Source organism: Nerophis ophidion, linkage group LG26, assembly GCF_033978795.1.
Source record: "Nerophis ophidion isolate RoL-2023_Sa linkage group LG26, RoL_Noph_v1.0, whole genome shotgun sequence".
Taxonomy (NCBI): Eukaryota; Metazoa; Chordata; class Actinopteri; order Syngnathiformes; family Syngnathidae; genus Nerophis; species Nerophis ophidion.
Window position 1 is genome coordinate 17,365,072 of NC_084636.1, and position 22,530 is coordinate 17,387,601.

The 22,530-nt window shown below is 39.5% G+C and overlaps 1 protein-coding gene across 1 annotated transcript; it reads right to left on the reverse strand.

Annotated features, from left to right (window-relative positions):
- Nucleotides 1-323: 323 nt before the first annotated feature.
- On the reverse strand, nucleotides 324-20,751 carry atp5f1d (ATP synthase F1 subunit delta). The gene is made up of 5 exons (XM_061887849.1): nucleotides 20,517-20,751; nucleotides 14,379-14,532; nucleotides 14,188-14,276; nucleotides 831-960; nucleotides 324-455 (listed from the first exon to the last, which is right to left on the reverse strand). The coding sequence occupies exons 1-4, from the start codon at nucleotides 20,631-20,633 to the stop codon at nucleotides 838-840; spliced, it is 483 nt and encodes a 160-aa protein (XP_061743833.1). The 5' UTR covers nucleotides 20,634-20,751; the 3' UTR covers nucleotides 324-455; nucleotides 831-837.
- Nucleotides 20,752-22,530: the final 1,779 nt, after the last annotated feature.

A 22,530-nucleotide genomic window follows, 5' to 3' on the forward strand; every position in this document is an offset into this window, starting at 1 on the left:
ATTCAAAACAAACTGGTTTGACTCCAGCACGTGAATGAATGAGCTCAACATCTCAGTTGGCAAGCCCGTTATGAAACAGGAGAAAGTCCCACTTTGCCACACAACAGCAAAAAAAAAACCCTCAAATGCTAGCTCATAAACAATGCTGGTGTTATTTAATCTCAAAGTGCAGCTACGTTTTATTTACTGCAGGCATCTTCAAAGGTCAGTTAAATCGTCAGATGTTTGACTTTATTTTAGACTCTTGAGTAGCTGACATTTGCTGCCACCAAGCGGTTGAAACACTAAACTGCAACCAGTTGAATAAACACAGTACAATGTCACTAGATAATTCCAAATAAATTTATTTTTGTGATTTTCTACCACTGTACAACGCAAGCATTGAATCCACTGAACACTGGTGTGGACAGCTGACGATGCTAGAAAGGGATTTCCACAAAACGAGAGTCGATGACCTGGAAGTGAAAGAAAATAAAATCTCAGCTGCCACAAACAATGCAAGCGTTAACTTATTAGCGGTCAAAGGACTCCTTAGAACGCTCACAGGCCACTTTATTGGATACAACTAACTGGACGTGGTAATTTCCTAGCATGTCACTTGGTCATGGTAAGTAAAGAGGTCATGGTCAGTGAAGAGGCACCTTTTAGCCAAGAGACTGAGGGCAGCAGGAATCTGCTCGACCAATGAGCAACTAGCACTGGCTTACAAGTGTGGAACCCCAACTGACTAGGTAATAAACTAGTACCTCATGTATTACCAACTCGACGTTCTGTGGGTTCTACTTTCATAGTTTACAAAATACGCTACAATGATTACTTATGGGCCATACCGTGGGTCTATTCCAATGCTTTGACGATTGCCTCATTGGCGTCTATGCTGATAAGAACTTCTGCTCTCGCAGCCTCGTCAGACACGCCAAGCAGCTCGGCCTGGGCCTTCTCCAGGTTTGCTTTGGCAGCCTATGGGAAAAAAACATAGCATTATGACTTGACTAAGAAAAAGGAAAAATTAACAAAGTATAACAACTTCAGGATTGGCAGCTAGTCCAAGCACTCAAGACGCCACCTCCACAAAGGTATAAGATGGCCATAGACTGTGCGAATAAGGCATGTTACTGGGAACAAGTGATGTTTGATATTTTCCGTTCACTCATGGGAGATAAGCAATGTTTTTTTTTATTAGCACTGGAAGAAGGGCTGGGTGATATGGCCTTTTTTTTAATATCTCGATATTATTTGGCCATAGCGCGATACATGATATATATCTCGATATTTTGCCTTAGCCTCGAATTAACACTTAATTAACTGATAAATTAATTAATTAATCACACAAGTTTGATGATTGTATGTGTCTACATTCAAACATTCTTGTTCATACTGCATTAATATTTGTTCATTTTAAACTTTCATGCAGAGAGGGAAATCACAACTAAGTCAATTGACCAAAACTGTATTTATTAAACAGTTATTAAGCAGTGGCACAAACATTCATGTCATTTCCAAAACAGAAAGTGCAAAATTATCAGAGACATTTTAAAACAAGCTATTAGTGCACTTTTGTGCATGATGTCACCAAGATGACATATCAAAACAACACTCAATTAAAGTGCATTTTTTTGTACAGAACGCCACTACAATAGTTTCAAACAAATAAAGTGCACTTCTGTGCAGGATGTCACACAAGATATTTTAATAAGTGTCAAATAAAAATTAGCTGCATTATAGGAAATTAAATAGTATTTGTCCTTCGCTATCTGGTAGGTTCCTGCGGACATTATCTCCTTTTGTTGTTGACAATTTTTTTCATACGGTGTTGATCTGGAAATGTTTTCCTCAACATTTTGATGGTGTGGCCGTGTGGAACCCAATGGAGATGTTGATGTGCGGAGTAATTACTCTTCATTCTCTAGCAAGTGACTTTTCAAATGATGCTACATATTGGCAGTAATGCAAGTAAGCAACGCTTTTGCCCCACACTTGACAAATTACGCTTGTCTGTTCAACATATTCCCATTTGTAGCCAAACCACCGCCAGACAATGGACCCCCTGCTGTTTTCCTTGGGAATTAATTCTTCCTTAATTTGTTAACAGATTCGCACCTTCTTTCTCTCATATTACCACTCGCACAGCTCCGCTAGCATCACAGCTAACGTTACCCATGCCGCTACCTCTCTACTCCGTCAGGGTGTATACATATGTGACGTATGTAAGAAGGTGCGCTTGCTGTCAGTGAGAAGGAGAGACACGAAAGAGTGGAAAGAGCCTGTAGTGTAATGACAGCAGCTAAAAGCAAATGCGTGAGAACGAATACTCGAATATCAGAAGATAGTTATTTTCTATATCACACAGAGACAAAACTGCGATATATCGAGTATATCGCCCAGCCCTAATTGGAAGTATCCTTAGCACTCCACAGTATAAATCATGTGTGCTCAAAGTGGGGCCAAGTCGTTTTATTTGGTTTACCAAAGGGTGGCTTCCCAAAATTAATACATACTCATATTGTCCTTTTTTAAACTCCCATTCATTGATGGCATATCCACAGGTAAAACCAGTTGTCATCTATCGAATGTGATGATCTCCACTACCTATATGGCGGTGTGAGGCTAAATTCTTCACCCACGGTGCTGCTGAACGCTTAAGATTGCTGTTTTGCATGCATCCCAGTGGCACATTTTCACTGATGCCCTTGGAGGCAAAAAGACTGGGCACCCCTGGTCTACATTGTAGAAACATACTTTTGGTTTGTTTTAACTATCTGCCAATGATTTAAAATGTGTATTACAGACACCCACAAAACATAAATGGAATGGCAGTGAACCAAAAAAAATTCATCGATAGCTTTGACTCTTTGATGCAAAGGATTTACTTATTTGTTGCGATTTAAAATTTAAAAAAACCAGACATATCTAGTATTTCTAGCTATAAGGAATCAATAAAACGCATCACCTGAAAATACCCACCAAATCCCGTGAAACTATCATGTTTGTGTTACACAGTGAGCCTCAGCTCAGAATATCCATCCATTTTCTACCGCTTATTCCCTTTTGGGGTCGCGGGGGGTGCTGGCGCCTATCTCAGCTACAATCGGGCGGGAGGCGGGGTACACCCTGGACAAGTCGCCATCTTATCGCAGGGCCAACACAGATAGACAGACAACATTCACACTCACATTCACACACTAGGGCCAATTTTAGTGTTGCCAATCAACCTATCCCCAGGTGCATGTCTTTGGAAGTGGGAGGAAGCCGGAGTACCCGGAGGGAACCCACGCATTCACGGGGAGGACATGCAAACTCCACACAGAAAGATCCCGAGCCTGGATTTGAACCCAGGACTGCAGGAACTTCTTATTGTGAGGCAGACGCACTAACCCCTCTGCCACCGTGAAGCCAGCTCAGAATATAATGTCAGTAAATACATATCTCTACGTCAGCTTTTTTTTATGATTAACTTAATCTCACTAAAAACTAACAATGCCCTGCACAATGCCATTGATAGTATAGCACCGCTAAAGCAAAACAAAAAGCCCCTAAAATACGTAACCCTTGGTTTACAAAAGAAACCAGAGCTCTTAAATTATGTAGAAAGATGGAACGCAAATGGCGTGCGACTAAACTTTTAGGTTTTCTATCAAGCAGGGAGTGATGGTTTAATAACTTATAAAACACACGCTTACCTTAGCTAAAACTAATTACTACTCCAATCTCATCTGTCACAATAAAAACGATTCTAAATATTTGTTCACTACAGTAACATCGCTAACCCAACAAGGAACTACCCCCAGTAGCTGCACCCACTCGGCAGATGACTTTATGTAATTATTTACTAAGAAATTTGAACTCCTTAGAAAGGAGATTAAAGAACGCGTCCCAGCGCCACTCGGGTTCTATTAACATAGATATGAATGTATGTACAACGGATATTGCTCTCCAAAATAATCTATCTTTTTGAAGAAATAACAGAGGAACGGCTGTGAAGTGTAAATGGGACAAAGCAAACATGTTTACTTGAACCACTTCCTGGGAAGCTTATTAAGGAGTTGTTTGCAATTTTAGGACCATCAGTGCTAAATATTATTAACTTATCACTTTCCTCTGGTACTGTTCCCCGAGCATTCAAAATAGCTCTTATTCATCCTCTGCTCAAAAGACCTAACCCCGATCCGGACTTAATGGAAAACTACCGGCCATGTACCACCTTCTCTTTATCTCGAAAATCCTCCAAAAACTGCTTACACAGCGGCTAAATGACCACTTAGCGTCCAACAATTTCTGTTAACCCTTTCATTCCCGTTTCAGGGCAAGTCACTCTAAGGAAACAGTCCTCGCAAAAATGACTAATGATCTAATGCTAACTATGGATGCTGATGCCATGTTGCTGCCACTTGATCTCAGAGCTGTTTTCAATACAGTCGATCATAACATTTTTTTAGAATATATTAAAACATGTATTTGTTTAACTCTTAACTAACCGACAGGATGCAGTGCGTCTCCCATAACAATGTGAACTCGGAGTATGTGAAGGTTTCTTGTTGCTCCCATTGGGTTGAGTTTTTTCTTGCCCTGATGCTTGATCTGAGCCGAAGATTTTGTAGTGGCTTGTGCAGCCCTTTCAGACATTTGTGATTAAGGTCTATATGAGTAAACTTTGATTGATTGCTTGAACTACTAAAGAGGGCCCCTAGGCTTTGGCTTCTCTTTAACTATCGCTAGTCATGACTATCTTTGGCCAAAGCATGAGCTGCATTGTCTGTGTGCCCTTTCAGGGACCCCATCTATAGATATGAATCGGTAACAGTGGCGGCTGCTGGTCTTTCAAACAGGGGAAGCCCATCTTCTACTACTTTCTAAATACAAATACAGTCTTCGATAACAGATAAACATTTAACAAAGAAATTGTCACTTAGAGTATTGTAAAATTCTCCATATCAACTCAAAAAAATGGAATGACACTCGAAAAATACTGTGGCAGTTGTTTATATTTCAAGACCGCTGATTTTCTCATATTGCTGTCGATCACAAAAGGGATTCAGCCTCAGGCAGATCATCAAATCATCATGCCCAGCGTTGAGGCCAGCCGAGACCAAGCCCACTTTCCATTTACTTCCAGAGACGACAAGAGTCCACTGGGCAGGACTAAGCAGAGCATTTACACAATAACTGTCTAGTTTGGCTGCAGTGGAACAATATACTCTATGCTCCCTCGCTTCAACACTGTTTATTGCACTGTGACGCTGCCACAACTAATGACGAAAAAAAAGCATCAGCGAAATAATTCTTTTTTATTTTGTCAAGAAAAAGGGAGGCTTTTTGTGTCGGTGCACATATTGTGAGTGTATCTTGTGTTTTTTTATGTTAATACATTTTTTTTTTTAATTATAAAAAATTATTCTGCGACCCGGTACCAATCGCGGCCCAGTGATTGGGGACCACTGCTATACGCCACTGCTGTAGCTATTAAAATGGATCATTTAATCGTTAGCGGTAACTTATAAAAACTGAGAAGGGCTGAACAAAAATTGGACCGAAAAGGAAATTATGTACTGCAGATTACAAGCTGGACGTAGTGAAATATGCAGCAGAAAAGGACGAGAGGAAGTGGCGCATACCTTTGGAGTTGGCAGAGTTGTTTAGAAGTTACATCGAGGAATAAAATTTCATCGGATTTATCGATTAAGAGTGAAAGATTTTTTAAGTAAACGTGTAGCATGTTCTATATTTAATTGTTATTTTAATGACTCTTACCATATGTTACGTTAACATACCAGGCACCTTCTCAGTTGGTTATTTATGCGTCATATAACGTACACTTATTCAGCCTGTTGTTCACTATTCTTTATTTTAAATTGCCTTTCAAATGTCTATTCTTAGTGTTAGATTTTATCAAATACATTTCCCCCAAAAATGCGACTTAAACTCCAGTGCGACGTATACACGTTTCTTTCATTCTTTATTATGCATTTTCGGCCGGTGCGACTGATAGTCTGGAGCGATTTATACTCCTGGGCGATTTATAATCCGAAAAATAAGATACATGTGCGGCAAGAACACGTCGTGACCGCCCTTGACTATTTAATTATAAATGGACGAGGGATGTAACGGTAAACGGTAGAATTACAATTTGCAATAAAATTCCAGATGGTTAGCAATACTGTCAAAATTTTTAATTACCAAAAAAACGTCATTTATTAATTCATTTTCAGCAACACGAAGTCAGGGTCATACGCACTAGCGGTGTTTTGGCTTGACTTTGCTGTGGCGATTTCTCTTCGAAGTAAACTGAGCCAAGCGCTTGGTTTAACGTCATTTTCCCTTGTTTCCCAGCGTGCGTTTAAGAGCGCACTGCTGTTTTCAGATGGAGACAGGTGTGTACAATATTGAAGACTGACGCGCTTGTCCCCACACTAAAAGTATACAGCGAAGAAGAAAGCTATTTGATGTTTTGCAGCAGGCGATGTGTCATGAACGTTGTCACTTGTTTATAAAGTCTTTACGTACTTTGTTTACTGGGATGTTCCCTCGTCCTTTAACTGCGGAATGTATCAGTGTTCCAATAACATCAATGGTGGCTTAAATGTTTTGTCATCTCATCGAATTGAACGCAGGATGTGAAGATTGTTTGTTTGATGTGCGAGGTATCACTCCGGGTTTTTTTTTGTTGGCCAAACTGTTGTACTGAACTACTGGGAGGCATTGGAGCAGAACAAAGCTTGTTTATTAGACTTCATCTGGAACGGTATAGCTCGGTTGGTAGAGCGGCCGTGCCCGCAACTTGAGGATTGCAGGTTCGATCCTCGCTTGCACTATCCTAGTCACTGCTGTTGTGTCCTTGGGCAAGACACTTTACCCACCTGCTCCCAGTGTGACCCACACTGGTTTTAAATGTAACTTACATGTAGATATTGGGTTTCACAACTTAATGGAAAAATATAGATAAAGGCATGACCTGACAAGTTGATATTATTAAAGAACAGAAAAAAATTCATATTTGTCTATAAATATATTGATAACGTTTATCTATAGTCTTTTAGACATTACAAATGACAATGATATTACGTTCACACCCCAACACTGCTTTACCTAAGATTTAGTAATCATGATTTCAATATTGATAACAATAACCTTAATTATTACTTTGAGCAGAGTTGGTAGCCCTCGATCTTATACATGAACACTATTTTATACATACATACATACATACATAAATACATACATACAAACTCCGTTTCCATATGAGTTGGGAAATTGTGTTAGATGTAAATATAAATGGAATACAATGATTTGCAAATCCTTTTCAACCCATATTCAATTGAATGCACTACAAAGACAAGATATTTTATGTTCAAACTCATAAACTTTTTTTTTTTTGCAAATAAAAATTAACTTAATTAATTTCATGGCTGCAACAAGTGCCAAAGTAGTTGGGAAAGGGCATGTTCACGACGGTGTAACATCACCTTTTCTTTTTAACAACACTCAATAAACGTTTGGGAACTGAGGAAACTAATTGTTGAAGCTTTGAAAGTGGAATTATTTGCCATTCTTGTGCTATGTAGAGCTTCGGTCGTTCAACAGTCGTATTTTACGCTTCATAATGCGCCACACATTTTCGATGGGAGACATGTCATGACTGCAGGCGGGCCAGGAAAGTACCCGCACTCTTTTACTACGAAGCCACGCTGTTGTAACACGTGACTTGGCATTTTTTTGCTGAAATAAGCAGGGGCGTCCATGATAGCATTGCTTGCATGACAACATATGTTGCTCCAAAACCTGTATGGACCTTTCAGTATTAATGGTGCCTTCACAGATGTGTAAGTTACCCATGCCTTGGGCACTAATACACCCCATACCATCACAGATGCTAGCTTTTGAACTTTGCGCCTATAACAATCCGGATGGTTATTTTCCTCTTTGTTCCGGAGGACACCACGTCCACAGTTTCCAAATATAATTTGAAATGTGGACTCGTCAGACCACAGAACACTTTTCCACTTTGCATCAGTCCATCTTAGATGAGCTTAGGACCAGCGAAGCCGGCGGCGTTCCTGGGTGTTGTTGATAAATGGCTTTCGCTTTGCATAGTAGAACTTTAACTTGCACTTACAGATGTAGCGACCAACTGTAGTTACTTACAGTAGTTTTATGAAGTGTTCCTGAGCCCATGTGGTTATATCCTTTACACGCTGATGTCGGTTTTTGATGCAGTACCACCTGAGGGGTCAAAGGTCCGTAATATAATCGCTTACGTGCAGTGATTTCTCCAGATTTTCTGAACCTTTTGATGATTTTACGGCCCGTAGACCGTAAATCCCTAAATTCCTTAAAATAAGTCGTTGAGAAATGTTCTAAAACTTTTCGACAATTTGCTTACAAATTGGTGACTCTCGCCCCATCCTTGTTTGTGAATTACTTACAGGTAACTAGGACTGTTTTGTGTTAGCAGATGGATGCTATTTTGAAATGCTAAGTTTTTTAATTTATTTTAAGATATTGTTATTGGGTTATTTTTTAATAAATATGTGTTCAATCTAATCAGCCCCCACGGTTGTGGTGGCAGCGATGAGGTGGAGGGTGGAGACGTGATGGCGACAGGCCTTGTTCCACTGTTCCTTACACCCACTCACCCCCTTCCTTAACTCATTCACTCCTCTCCCGTTCCACCATTGCAAGCACTGTATTTGTATGCATGTTGCGCATACAAATAAATGTGTTTTTTTTAAACCGATAATTGTTTTATTATCGTGGTAATCTATAAACGGAATTACAATTTGATTGTACAGCCCTAACGAAAATTCAAATTATGAATACAAGTACCAACCATTACAGCTCTATAAAATATCCATGTCGATATATTGTTAAAAAAAAACAGTCAGGAAGTGGCTTCAACAGATAGACGGTAACTTCTTGACAGTCATAGGTGAAATTAGTAGAACTAATAACCTTCATCAAAATGGGTTAAAACCCTGTTGAGTGAGGTGTAAAGGGGTAGAAAATCCCAACTGCCACTTTTCCTCTGAAAGCTTCATTTGTCATAGTGACGATGAGAAAGTAGAAATGCCAAACATGGCTGGAAGTTAAAGGTCTCCCAGTGGGGATTTGACACATCTGCTATAACTCAACAGTGAGTGACCTTTCCCTTCTTATTAACAAGCGCTGCCTCGCGTGCATTGTTGCCGCACAGTACAAGAAAGGGAGGGCTCATTTAGTCCTTCGGAGTCAAGTTCACAGTGACAGTGGCGCTGCCCAAGGTCAAGGAAGGACGGCAATGAGTGCGCAGTGCCGCAATAACAAGCATGACATTTAAACGAGGCGTCGGCATTCATGTCCAACTGCGACACGGACCAGACGGGTCGTCACCTGGGGGCTCCATGGATCAAAATGATAGGAAATTAGAAATCTTGGGAGGGTTCAAACAATGCTGTCAAAGAGCATGTGCCCGCTGCAGGAGATACTTGGGTAAATAGCGGTAATTATGACTGCCTCTACAAGATGTATAAGGACACTGCATCGCTCAAATCTTATTAAAACAATCAAATCTATAAAAGACAATCGACTCACTCACATTGACAATTTTTTCCTCAGAAAAACAAGATGTTTTTTGTTTAATACAAAGACTGTGCAAGCTTCAAGGGGAACTGCAGTTTTTCGTATTCAATTTTGCCTATAACTCACAATGCTTATGAGAGACAAGAACACGTGTCTTTTTCTTATGCATTCAAACTTGTAAATAACGTAAAAAAAAGTCTGCTTACAACGGAGCCAATGGTAGCTATGACGTCATTGCTTTTTTGCGTTTCTTCCGATCAAAAACCGATAACCATTCAAAAAGCGCCAACTATACTCAATTTAAATTTCGTGACATGAATATTAAAGTATTAGCGATATTGTTATTATAAGCACTAACGTTAAGCACCTACAATTAGCGGTGCATTGATCAGAGAGAGGCAACTTGCTGGTTATATTGACATCATCAGTCATCAGCTGCTGAGCTGCTTTTCTGCTTGGGAACTCATCCATCCATCTTTTCCGCTTGTCCCTTTCAGGGTTGCAGGGGGTGCTGGAGCCTATCTCAGCTGCATTCGGGCGGAAGGCGGGATACACCCTGGACAAGTCGCCACCTCATCACAGGTCCAACACAGATAGACAGACAACATTTACAGTCACATTCACACACTGGGGCCTATTTAGTGTTGCCAATCAACCTATCACCAGGTGCATTTTTTTTGGAGGTGGGAGGAAGCCGGAGTACCCGGGGGGAACCCACACAGTCACGGGGAGAACATGCAAACTCCACACAGAAATATCCCGAGCCCGGGATTGAACTCAGGTCATGAAAGTTAGTTCGAGATTAAAAAAAAAATCATGCCTCTCACCTTGGTAATAAAATGATGTGGACATAAACTGAGAAGCTGGTAAACTTAGACAGCACACAAATGATCCCGGCTTGTGCACACCTTTTTTTTTACTTTTTACTGTATAAACCTTTCGTGAGGATTAGGAGTCATTCTTTATCTAAATGGGAATAAATGGACATCTTAAACTTCAGCATTCTAGGGACAGCAGACATCGTACGGTAAGTGATGTTTTACTATTATTTTTGGCTTTCAAAGTCTGCAGTGGGTTATATCAGTGATATTGTTTAATGAAAATGCAAATGTGATGCGTTTTTGATGTGCTGCCATATGCTTAAAAATGAGCAAAATATGTAAATATTGCATGTAATTATGAATGTGCCGGATACTACACTAGATATATACTACAGCATGTATATACAACCTTAATGGAGGTGTTGCGTTTTTTTTTAATGCTTTATAGGCAAAATAGAGCAACAGCGTGGCTTGGGTGAACGGCCATGCCAGCCACTTGAGGGTTCCAGGTTCAATCCCAGCTTCCGCCATTCCAAATACGTTTGTAGTGTCCTTGCACAAAACACTTCATTCTTGATCCTGATGGGTCTTGGTTAGCGTCTTGCATAGCATTTCCCGCCATCAGTGTGTGAATGTATGGGTGAATGTGGACTTTGAGTACCTTGAAGGTAGAAAAGCAATATACAAGTACACTCCATTTACCATTTACTCCCATAGGTTCCATTGTAAGTGGGTGTATAGGATATAATGTATAAAAAAAGAAAAACATTCTAAAGAGTGTCGCGGACAAATTATTTTGTTGACTATAGTTGGTGTTAACATCACTCACGTTTTTCCAGACGGAAGCACGTCAACGTGGCCACTCGTAACAACATCGCAGGTGAAAACGTGAAGTGTGGGAACATTTAATTATAATCCTTTTAAAGACATTAATACCTCGCTCATTTCACAAAGTGGAACTTTTGTTTTATGGCACTACATTTGACACAAGCAGGATGTAGAACATCTGGAGAATGTGAGATAGTTTGCTTGTTACCTTGATAGCCAACTAACAAGTGTGAGACGGAATTGTGTAAAACATAGATTGAACTATCATTTTAGCCAAAGTCAGCCAGGTAAACTTTGCCTATTTTTTTGTCAGTTCAAGTACTGTAAATTCAAGATCATATGCCGCTACTTTTTTCCTACGCTTTGGACCCTTCGGTGTAGCTAATTTATGTTTTTTTTTTCTTTGCTGACGGCTAGGGTTACAACTAACAACTATTTTGATAGTTGACTAGTCATTGATTATCTTAGCGATTAGTCGATTAGACAAAGTATACAAGTATATACATATACAGGGGCATTAATTTAGCCATCAACTTTTAAATTTAGCGTGAGGTATTTTTAGGCATGTGCTTACTAACAACAAAGATGACTAATTCGCAGCTCATTGGGCTGTTAAAAATGGTTTAATCGCTATTAAACTCTTGTCTATTTAAAAATAAGGACAGGAAAAGTGCAAAATAAAACATTTATGGATTAACAATTAACAACAAACAATAACAACTAAATTGCTCAAAAAATGCCGAAACATTTTGTGATAATGTGTTAAAAAGCAGCACACTGATATATTCATTATTTTCTGCCATTTTAGCTATTTAATAGATTTACATACATAAGAAGCACAGACAGCCTTCCTACTCGCAACTCGCCAGTAAGAAGTTCTGCAAAGTAACAAAAATTAGGAGTAAAAATATGATTACAAAGCCAAATGCCTTGTGGTGGTAATATTTCAGCTTCAAACTAGACAGGAATACATGGCCATCAAAATGACGTGATTTTCCAACTGGGAAAAAAATGTATTTCAAGATGTTCAATATTTAAGTTAAATTTCTGCTTACAGAACTGAGTGTCGATTATATTTTTTTGTTTATTCATTTTACATAAAGTTATTTACCTTCCAATTACAGCACAATGGTAAACAATTCTACAGTAAGGACAAATAAAAATGTATATCCTCTTAAATGGTCACTTGCATTAATATTATATATTATGCTTACATTACATTACAAACACTGTATAGTTGTTATGTGTTATTTCTTCAGTTTAAGAGCATGATGTAGACAAAAGCACGAAGGCAAATTTTTTTTAAGTTAGTTATCGCATACTGTTCTAATGTGTGGCATCTCCATTTAACAATATTTTGGTTGACAGTCAAAAAGTAACATGTCTTCCTTCATTGGTTATTTTGACAGTTTTACACATTTTTATGTATAAAATATAATATTCAAAAATCAAACCGCAATTTTGGAGTGAAAAATCCCAATTAGGTTTTTTCTCAAAATCGTGGAGCCTTAGTTACTGAACTGTTCCCCATGTGTGATGTCCGTAAAATGGTTTTCATGCATATGTGTACGTGCTATCGTAATGTAATCACGCTAGCGTCATTAGCATTAGCTAATACGTTTACAAGTGTCTGTGCTCGTATTATTAACTTACAACGGCATTACTTTGTGTATTGTTTCAATTTCACAAATTCCTCAGTAAATTCGTAAAACATCACCATGGAGTTATTGAGTCTGTTTAGTTGATTGGAGAGCTAGGTCCCGCAGCTAATGGTTCCATGACGATGACTTTGTTTCGCGTGATCAGCTATTTTACTGCCGTGGTACAGACACCTTAATTGTTTTCAAACTATATTAAAATAAACATTTACAAAATAGTATAGAACTCCAGTTCACAAAGGTATACATCTGCGGTGCAGCTAATATATGGAAAATATTTTTTTCATCTAATGTTTTGTGGGTGCGGCTAACTGGTGCACTCTATAGTCCATAAAATATATTTTTTATGTCAGGAACTTAAAACAAGGTAAAGCAGCGTCACAGCACACAGAAGAAAATCGTGACAAAAGTAAATTTCACACAAACATTAGGCACCAAAGCGCCGACATTATAAAATAATAAATATACACACCTTATGATAGCTAACATGTTCAGAATTAATGGAGTCAAATAGATTTATTTGAAAAAATCCAGGAGTTAATCATTATATGTATGTGTGTACCTTTTTAAACACATCATCACAAATGTATGGTGTCTTTTGAGGAAGTTAGATAGTGTGTGTTGCTTTTATTGCTGCTATTTCTACTGTCCTTTGTTTTCATTAAAAAAATACTTTGTTTTGTTAGCATTGGGCTTGTTCTTGCTTCTTTTAAATGTACAAAAGTTGGTTAATTATTTAGTTTTTTGTAACAGACTAATGACCATGACAGTTAGCTAGCACATGCCAAAAATATCCATCCATCCATTTCCTACCGCTTGTCCCTTTTGGGCTTGCGGGGGGTGCTGGAGCCTATCTCAACTGCATTTGGGCGGAGGGCGGAGTACACCCTGGGCAAGTCGCTACCTCATCGCAGATAAACGGACAACATTCACACTCACATTCACACACTAGGGCCAATTTAGTGTTGCTAATCAACCTATCCCCAGGTGCATGTCTTTGGAAGTGGGAGGAAGCCGGAGATCCCGGATGGAACCCACGCAGTCACGGGAAGAACATGCAAACTCCACACAGAAAAATCCCGAGCCCGGGATTGAACTCAGGACTACTCAGGACCTTCGTATTGTGAGGCACATGCACTAATCCGTTCCACAAATATATTAAGATGAATTTAAACGCAGATGGCTAAAGGAGTAATAGGTTTCTTCCATTATCTGATTAGTCGACTAATCGTGAAAATAATCAATGATTAAACCACTATCAAAATAGTTGCTGCAGCGTTCTCCTTGAAATGTCAATGGTTTTATTTTTGGACTGGGGTTTTACTCACAGAAATGTCCAGATCGCCAAGCGGTACCGCCTCCTCAGCTAGGAGCTGCACTGAAGAATCAGCATTGACAGTCACTGACCCACTGCTCACTACACAACATAAAGGAAAGAGTTAATTTTGTTGTATTTGCATGATACTATCTACATGCACAAAAGACGCTGTGACATTGCTGCCATGAAACACCATCTTACCAAAGTATTTAACAGCAGAGCCGTCCTCGTTTAAGACAGTGACAACGCCAGGCCGAAGAACCTGCAAGGTGGGCACGTGGGCGGCCAGTATACCAAACATACCAGTAAGTGTCGGCACGTCGACCTGCTTCACGTTGACTTCCTTAAAAAACACCTGTATAAACATTAATGACAACAACTGTTATTGTCGACACAGGTGTTTTGCAAAAAAATACAGAGCAATACTTCATCATTGGCTATTGTTCCAATTGACAGCTATAGTTGAATTCCAAAACAGCTAATGTATTTGTCACCGTTAAAACAGCGGTGTCAAATGTACGGCCCGAACAGGTTTTATCCGGCCCGAGGGATGAGTTGGCCAAGTAAAAAAACGGGCCGAAATTTTGAAATGAAAGAAACCGCTGTTCTAAATGTGTCCACTAGATGTCGCAATAGCAAGTGAAGTGAATTTTATATATATATATATATATATACATATATATATACATATATATATATATATATATATATATATATATATATATAGCGCTTTTCTCTAGTGACTCAAACCGCTTTACATAGTGAAAACCCAATATCTAAGTTACATTTAAACCAGTGTGGGGTGGCACTGGGAGCAGGTGGGTAAAGTGTCTTGCCCAAGGACACAACGGAAGTGACTAGGATGGCGGAAGCGGGGATCAAACCTGGAACCCTCAAGTTGCTGGCACGGCCACTCTACCAACCGAGCTATACCGCCCCAATAGCAATTCTTTGCATCTTTGTAGAATATGGTACATATGCAAAAAAATAATAAACCACATAATGTTAGTGCACAAGTCGAGGAAAATGAGCAAACTAAATAAATAACATCCTGTAATTTGATTTTGACATTATTTTTTTTATCTTGATAGAATTAAAATAAACACCAATGAGTTGACTGATAAACATTATCACATTTATTCATAAAGTACAAATAACGACAAATAAAGATAAGAATAACATTAACCGCAACATATACATGTAAAAAAGCCCCAACAACATTATGATTTGTACATTTTCAAAATGTGCTTGTTCTATCTTTAAACAAAGAAAACAATCTGAAGTTGTCTTTATTTTTACATTATAGAGCTCTGATTTTCCCAGTTCGGCCCACTTGGGAGTACATTTTTCTACATGTGGCCCCCGATCTAAAATGAGTTTGACACCCCTGGTTTACATGAACTGACGTCCTAGTAAAAAAAACATTGAATCATGAGAGTGTAACTCTCATGCACTCAGCATCCAGGGTTGGAATTGGGGGTTAAATCGCCTAAATGATTCCCGAGCGTGGCCAACGCTGCTGCTCACTGATTCCTTCTCCTCCCAGGGGGTGAACATGGGGATGGGTCAATTGCAGAGGACAATTATAAGCGGTAGAAAATGGATGGATGGAATTTCACCACACCTAGTGTGTGTGTGACTATAGTTGGACTTTAACTTAAACTTTAACTCAAAATTAAAAATGCTCACCAATAGTAATGACAAGTGTCTGTGAACATTCATTTAACAGTCTGATCTCAGATATTGCTGTCTAAACACACATAAGGCAGTCCTTATAATACCAGTAATGTAAGTCAAAATGTCACAGGGCAGGTCAGCCAAAATGAATGGTAGCTAGCTAGCTAGTTCTACTAGCTCTACAGTCACCCCGGAAAATGTGACCAAATCTGCCGGGTCAAAAGTATACATACATGTCCGTTGGCAAGTTTCACTGCAATAAGGCGCTTTTGGTAGCCATCCACAAGCTCTGGCAAGCTTCCGATTGAATTTTTGACCACTCCTCTTTTCACAAAAGTGGTGCACTTCAGCTAAATGTGTTGGTTTTCTGACATGGACTTGTCTCTTCAGCATTGTCCACACGTTTAAGTCAGGACTTTTGGAAGGCCATGCTAAAGACTGGAAGTCTCTCCAGAGAGTGGTGAGGATGGCGGAAAAGATTATCAGGACTCATCTTCCACATTTCCAGGAGATTGCAAAAAGCCGCTGCCTGACCAGGGCTCAGAAAATCTGCAAAGACTCCTCCCACCCCCACCAAGGACGGTTTTCACTGCTGGACTCTAGGAAGAGGTTCCGCAGCCTCCGTAGCAGAACCTCCAGGTTCTGTAACAGCTTCTTCCCTCAGATTGTAAGACTCTTGAACGCATCATGATTAAATTATCCCCTCAACGCCCCCCAAAATGGATTAACTCGCTGGAATAAAAAGACAATATACCATACATCCGTAAACATGGACGCATGTGAAAAAGTGCAATGTATTTATCTGTACGGTAATATATTTATTTATATCTGCACCTTATTGCTTTTTTTCTATTATCCTGCACTACCAAGAGCTAATGCAACAAAATTTCGTTCTTATTTGTACTGTAAAGTTCAAATTTGAATGACAATAAAAAATAAGTCTAAGTCTAAGTCTAAAACCTTAATTCTAGCCTGATTTAGCTATTCCTTTACCACATTTGACGTGTGTTTTGGGTCACCCAACAGCGCCCAAGACCCAGGCTGATAATTTTAGGTCGTCCTTAGGGCTGGGCGATATATCGATAGTTTGTCTCTGCGATATAGAAAATGAATATATCGTGATATTGGAGTATACGTTCTCATGTAGTTGCTTTTAGCTGCGGGCATTACACTACGGGCTTTTCCCACTCTTTGTCGTCTCTCCTTCTCACAGACAGCAAGCGCACCTTCTTACATACGTCACATACCTATACGCCCTCGTGGAGCACAGAAGTAGCAGCATGGGTAACGTTAGCTCTGATGCTAGCGGAGCCGAGCGAGTGGTAATACTAGAGAAAGAAGGTACGAATCTGGTAACAAATGAAGGCATAATTAATTCCCAAGAAAAACAGCTGGGGCTCCATTGTCTGGGGGTGGTTTGGCTTCAAGTGGGAATATATCGAACAGACAAGCATAATTTGTCAAGTGTGGTGCTAAAGCGTTGCTACAAAAAGAAGCATTACTGCCAACATGTAGCATAATTTAAAAAGTCACCTACTAGAGAATGAAGAGTGATTAGTCAGCAGGTCAACATCTCCATTCGGTTTGTGCCACTGCTTATTAACTGTTTAATAAATACAGTTTTGGTCAATTGGCTTAGTTGTGATTTCCTTCTCTGCATGAAAGTTTAAAATGAGCATATATTAATGCAGTATGAACAAGAATGTTTAATGTAGACATAGGGCTGGGCGATATCACCTTTTCTTAATACCGCGATATTTTTAGGCCATATCGCGATATATCCATGCATCCATCCATCCATCCATTTCTACCGCTTATTCCCTTTTGGGGTAGCGGGGGGCGCTGGCACCTATCTCAGCTACAATCGAGCGGAAGGCGGCGTACACCCTGGACAAGTCGCCACCACATCGCAGGGCCAACACAGATAGACAGACAACATTCACACTCACATTTACACACTAGGGCCAATTTAGTGTTGCCAATCAACGATATATATTACGATAATTTGCCTTAGCCTTGAATGAACACTTGATGCATATAATCACAGCAGTATGATGATTCTATGCGTCTACATTTAAACATTCTTCTTCATTCTGCACTAATATATGCTACTTTTAAACTTTCATGCAGAGAAGGAAATCACAACTAAGTTAATTTACCAAAACTGTATTTTTTTAAGTTATTAGCGGGTGACTTTTCAAATAATGCTACATATTAGCAGTAATGCTACTTTTGGTAGCAACGCTTGTTCCCCACACATGACAAATTAAATTTGTCTATTCGACATATTCCCGCTTGAAGCCGAACCACCGCCAGACAATTGGCCCCGTGCTGTTTTTCTTGGGAATTAATTCTTCCTTAATTTGTTACTAGATTCGCACTTTCTCCGCAACAACCCGCTAGCATCACAGCTAACGTTAGCCACGCCGCTACCTCTCCGCTGGGCGAGGGCGTATACGTATGACGTGACAGTGACGTATGAATGTGTGCCTGCTTGTCTGTGAGAAGACACAGGAAAAAGCAAGGAGAGTGTAATGCCCGCAGCTACGTGAGAACGTTTACTCGAATATTACGGTATAGTCATTTTCTATATCGCACAGAGACAAACCCGCGATATATATTGTATATTGATATATCGCCCAGCCTTATGTAAACACATATAATCATCATACTGGTGTGATTATATGTATCAAGTGATAATTCAAAGCTAAGGCAAAAATATCGAGATATGGCATAAAAATATCGAGATACTAAAAAAGGCCATATCGCCCAGCCCATGTGTCCTGAAGAATTTGGAGGTAATCCTCCTTTTTCATTGTCCCATTTACTCTCTGTAAAGCACCAGTTCCATTGGCAGCAAAACAGGCCCAGAGCATAATACTACCACCACCATGCTTGACAGTAGGTGTGGTGTTCCTGGGATTAAAGGCCTGACCTTTTCTTCTCCAAACATTGCTGGGTGTTGTGACCAAACAGCTCAATTTGTGTTTCATCTGACCACAGAACTTTCATACGGAAGGTCTTATCTTTGTCCATGTGATGTCAAATGCAGATGATAATTTTACCACACTTAGTGTGTGTGAGACTATCGTTGGGACTTTCAATTTGAACTTAAAATTAGAAATGCTCACCAATAGTAATGACAAGTGTCTGTGAACATGCATTTAAACATTATGATCTCAGATATTGCTGTCCAAACGCACATAAGTACATCAGTAATGGAAGTCAAAATGTCACAGGGCAGGTCAGCCAAAATGAATGGCAGCTAGCTCTACTAGCTCTAGAGCAGGGGTCACCTATGCGGTGCCTGCAGGCACCAGGTCGCCCGTAAGAACCAGATGAGTCGCCCGCTGGCCTGTTCCAAAAATAATTCAAATAGCAGCACTTACCAGTGAGCTGCCTATATTTTTTAAATTGTATTTATTTACTAGCAAGCTGGTCTCGCTTTGCGAGACATTTTTGAATCTAAGGAAGACAAAACTCAAATTGAATTTGAAAATGACAGAAAATATTTTAAAGACTTGGTCTTCACTTGTTTAAGTAAATGCACTTATTTTTTTTACTTTGCTTCTTATAACTTTCAGAAAGACAATTTTAGAGAAAAAATACAACCTCAAAAATGATTTTAGGATTTTTAAACACATATACCTTTTAAATCCCTTCCTCTTCTTTCCTGACAATTTTAATCAATGTTCAAGTAAATTTATTGTTTTTATTGTAAAGAATAATAAATACATTTTATTTTAATTCTTCATTTTAGCTTCTGTTTTTTCCACGAAGAATGTTTGTGAAATATTTCTTCAAACCTATTACGATTAAAATTCAAAAAAAATATTCTGGCAAATCTAGAAAATCTGTAAAATCAAATTTAAATCTTTTTTCAAAGTCTTTTGAATTTTTGTTCTGGAAAATCTAGAAGAAATAATGATTTGCCTTTGTTAGAAATATAGCTTGGTCCAATTTGTTATATATTCTAACAAAAAGCAGATTGGATTGTAACCTACTTAAAAAATGTCGTAAAATTCTAAAAATTAATCTTTATCAGGAAAAATTACAAATGATGTTCCATAAATTATTTTTTTTATTTTTTCAAAAAGATTCGAATTAGCTAGTTTTTCTCTTCATATTTTTCGGTTCAATTTTGAATTTTAAAGAGTCGAAATTTAAGATAAACTATGTTTCAAAATATAATTTTCATTTTTGTGTGCGTTTTCTCCTCTTTTATACCGTTTAAGTGTTTTTTTCATCATTTATTCTCTACAAAAAAACCTTCCGTAAAAGGAAAAAAAATGTACGACAGAATGAGAGACAGTAATACCCATTATTTTATATATATAGATTTATTTATTAAAGGTAAATTGAGCAAATTGGCTTTTTCTGGCAATTGATTTAAGTGTGTATCAAACTAGTAGCCCTTCGCATTAATCAGTACCCAAGAAGTAGCTCTTGGTTTCAAAAAGGTTGGTGACCCCTGCAATACAGTCAGCCCGGTTTAGGCAGCAACCCACACAAGCGTTAATGTGAGTATAAAACGCCAAAATGACATACAACAAAGTGTTTTATACATGCATTTTAAGTAGATATTGTGCTAACTAACCCGCCAACGCTAGCCTAAGCCCATATAGCCTACAATGGTAACCCTGCTACAGCTAGCCATGCTACCTGTGTAGGGGAGGCGAACGTGAAGGACAACTGCTGGCCAACAGAGACGGCCTCGGCATAGCAGCGAGCTTGCTTCAGCACCGGGAGGGAACGACGTAGGAATCTTGCTGCCATCATTTTGTAAATATTCGATTTTGCTTCAAGTGGAAGTGACTGACAGACTCCCTCCGATCACTTGGCTTGGCGTGAGCTTGGACAGACAAGGACGTTGGTAACCTTCCCACAAGGCTTTGCGGTGGTACGACGCAGCTGGGTAATGTAGTTTTACAGTTGTTGTTTTTATTGAACAACAAACATACATTTATAATTCACTCAACAGTCAAGGCACTTTCAACAACAAGAAATATATTGATATTGTATTTTATGTATATTACCTTATGTGTTTTATTATTATTATTAATAAAAAAATATTAAATAAAATAAAAAGACAAAAAGAGCTACCTAAATCATTTTAAATGTTTTTTAACAAATATATAAATTTAAGGGCTTTTGTACTCGTGATCATTCTCCAAGATTTGATTGATAATTATAAACCATGAGGTAGCGACTTGTCCAGGGTGTACTCCGCCTCCCGCCCGATTGTAGCTGAGATAGGCACCAGCACCCCCGCGACCCCAAAAGGGAATGAGCGGTAGAAAACGGATGGATGGACATAAATTTAAGGGCTTTTGTCCTCGTAATCATTCTCCAAGATTTGATTGATAATTATAAACCATGAGGTAGCGACTTGTCCAGGGTGTACGCCGCCTTCTGCCAGATTGTAGCTGAGAAAGGCGCCAGCGCCCCCCGGAACTCCAAAAGGGAATAAGCGGTAGGAAATGGATGGATGGATATACATTTAAGGGCTTTTGTACTTGTAATCATTCTCCAAGAATTGATTGGTAATTATAAACCATGAGGTAGCGACTTGTCCAGGGTGTACTCCGCCTTCCGCCCGATTGTAGCTGAGATAGGCGCCAGCACCCCCGCGACCCCAAAAGGGAATGAGTGGTAGGAAACGGATGGATGGACATAAATTTAAGGGCTTTTGTCCTCGTAATCATTCTCCAAGATTTGATTGATAATTATAAACCATGAGGTAGCGACTTGTCCAGGGTGTACTTCGCCTTCCACCAGATTGTAGCTGAGATAGGCGCCAGCGCCCCCCGCAACCTCAAAAGGGAATAAGCAGTAGAAATGGATGGATGGACATGAATTTAAGGGCTTTTGTACTCGTAATCATTTTCCAAGATTTGATTGATAACTATAAACCATGAGGTAGCGACTTGTCCAGGGTGTACTCCGCCTCCCGCCCGATTATAGCTGAGATAGGCACCAGCACCCCCGCGACCCCAAAAGGGAATGAGCGGTAGAAAACGGATGGATGGACATAAATTTAAGGGCTTTTGTCCTCGTAATCATTCTCCAAGATTTGATTGATAATTATAAACCATGAGGTAGCGACTTGTCCAGGGTGTACTCCGCCTTCCGCCCAATTGTAGCTGAGATAGGCGCCAGCGCCCCCCGCAACCTCAAAAGGGAATAAGCAGTAGAAATGGATGGATGGACATAAATTTAAGGGCTTTTGTACTCGTAATCATTTTCCAAGAGTTGATTGGTAATTATAAACCATGAGGTAGCGACTTGTCAAGGGTGTACTCCGCCTTCCGCCCGATTGTAGCTGAGATAGGCGCCAGCGCCCCCGCGACCCCAAAAGGGAATGAGTGGTAGGAAACGGATGGATGGACATAAATTTAAGGGCTTTTGTCCTCGTAATCATTCTCCAAGATTTGATTGATAGTTATAAACTATGAGTTAGCGACTTGTCCAGGGTGTACTTCGCCTTCCGCCAGATTGTAGCTGAGAAAGGCGCCAGCGCCCCCCGCAACCCCAAAAGGGAATAAGCGGTAGGAAATGGATGGATGGATATAGATTTAAGGGCTTTTGTACTTGTAATCATTCTCCAAGATCTGATTGATAATTATAAAACATGAGGTAGCGACTTGTACAGTGTGGACTCCGCCTTCCGCCCGAT